The 1707-nt window shown below is 41.6% G+C and overlaps 1 protein-coding gene across 1 annotated transcript in view; it reads right to left on the bottom strand.

The window, feature by feature from the left end:
- Positions 1 to 1492, bottom strand: part of OGFR (opioid growth factor receptor) — a 9431-nt gene extending 7939 nt beyond the window's left edge. The window contains exon 1 of the mRNA XM_009326887.1: positions 1466 to 1492. Coding sequence (XP_009325162.1) covers positions 1466 to 1492 — 27 coding nt within the window. The remainder of the gene's footprint in view (positions 1 to 1465) is intronic.
- Positions 1493 to 1707: the final 215 nt, after the last annotated feature.

The following is a 1707-nucleotide window of genomic DNA, read 5'->3' as shown; positions in this document are numbered from 1 at the left end:
CGCTTAAAAAAGTGTTCTGTCAAGGCAGAACCACCAAAATGAACAAAACTGCTCATGAGTAAGAGGACCCACCCAATGTGATGCACAGTGCAGTTAGAGCGTTCAACGCCAGCTCACAGCAAGAGCAGGGTCTTTGTGAAACAGGGATAAGATGTGCAGACTCTTGCAAAATAAGCATTTTAAGAAACTTAGAAGAAAGAAGCAGCAAATCCTCTCCCAAGTTATTTTTTAACTTCATTTGATACTTCCTAACCTCATTTGCCCAGAGAAAAATAAAAAACAAAACCACTTTCTAGTGAACACGGATCACTGGTTCATTAATTATCAAGGCAGGAACTGGATTAGATTTTTTTAACACCTCATTGTAATTAAGTTATCCATTCAGCAGCCCTGTTGATTGTCAATAGTTAAAATTTATGAAGCATGCACAGCATTTGGGAGATCAAAGCTTTATCCACAGTGGGAGGTCAACAATGCAGAAGTTTTTAAAATTACATTTTAAATATATATTTACACACCATGATTCCCCCATACTTTGGTGACAGGAATTAAATAAAGCTCAAGTTGTTTTTTAAATGGAGTAACTTGCGATGACCTAAAATAATGCCTGTCTAGATTGAAACACGTTTCTATTTTATACATGACAACATAGACCAAAATAGGTGGCAGAACTTCCCACAGCCACACGGCCCATACAGGATTAGAAATCCAAGCGCTGGTGTCCAGCCCCAGAATCTACCCGGACTGCAGAAACGCACACAACTACAAAAAGCTTCGCTACACAGCTAACATTTGGGGGAAAAAAAAAAAAAAGTGGCTGCGAACACAAGACTAAGAGAGATGTTCAGCCAGAATGGATCAGTATTATTCAGTTCAAGATGTAAGCAGAGACTGGGGTTTAGCACTTTGAAATTCATCCATGCTTTTGACTATAACTTTTGAACTCCAAGGATGAAATTCTGATACATGTGGAATTAATGAAAATTTTCTTCCCAGTTACAGAAGAATCAATTTCCAGATACTCTTTACACTTAAGGTTCTCAAATAACATCCTTTAACGCAGTCAGGTGGGACAGGCTAACAGTAGACCGGCTCCAATTTTGAAAAAGAACTGGTTTGCTGAAGAGTAAGTGTGGATAGAGACAGATGCAACGCAATGGCGCAAGGTGCCGTGGGGCTTGTCTAGGAAGAAGTTAGAGCCAGGAGAGAGGCGTTCTGGGGCACAGCGTTAAAGAGAACAAGACGGGGAAGCAAGGAGAGCAACACTCAGCCCTCCCTCCAAGCAGGTGTTTTTCCTGGGTCTCTATAAACTTCTACTTAAGCCACACAGAAACATAACCTTCCCTTTCTTTCCAGGTTAGAAAGACAAACTGAAGTGCAAGACTGAAACTCGCACACATAAATCAACCCCCCTTATTTCTCACGACGCCGATAGGCAATCTTAAGTGGGTTTCTCCCTCCAAACCTGCAACGCATCAGTCAGAACGTGCATCGCTGTGCAAAGAGCGTGAGGAAAGCAGAGAACAAAGCCAGGAGAGGGTAACACGAACAATATTTGGCTGAAAACCTGAAACCAGCTGCAACCGAAAGGGATGAAAGACCATGCAGATTGTGAACAAGACACAGGAATGAGAAAGACGACAGAATCCCAGAAGAGTGATCGAAACCTTTTGTTGATGAAGAGTTAGAAGAAGGCAGAACTACAAG

Source organism: Pygoscelis adeliae, unplaced genomic scaffold (genome assembly GCF_000699105.1).
Source record: "Pygoscelis adeliae isolate BGI_AS28 unplaced genomic scaffold, ASM69910v1 Scaffold286, whole genome shotgun sequence".
NCBI lineage: Eukaryota > Metazoa > Chordata > Aves > Sphenisciformes > Spheniscidae > Pygoscelis > Pygoscelis adeliae.
The sequence above is the reverse complement of the archived record's forward strand: the minus strand, read 5'-3'. Positions and strand labels throughout refer to the sequence as shown.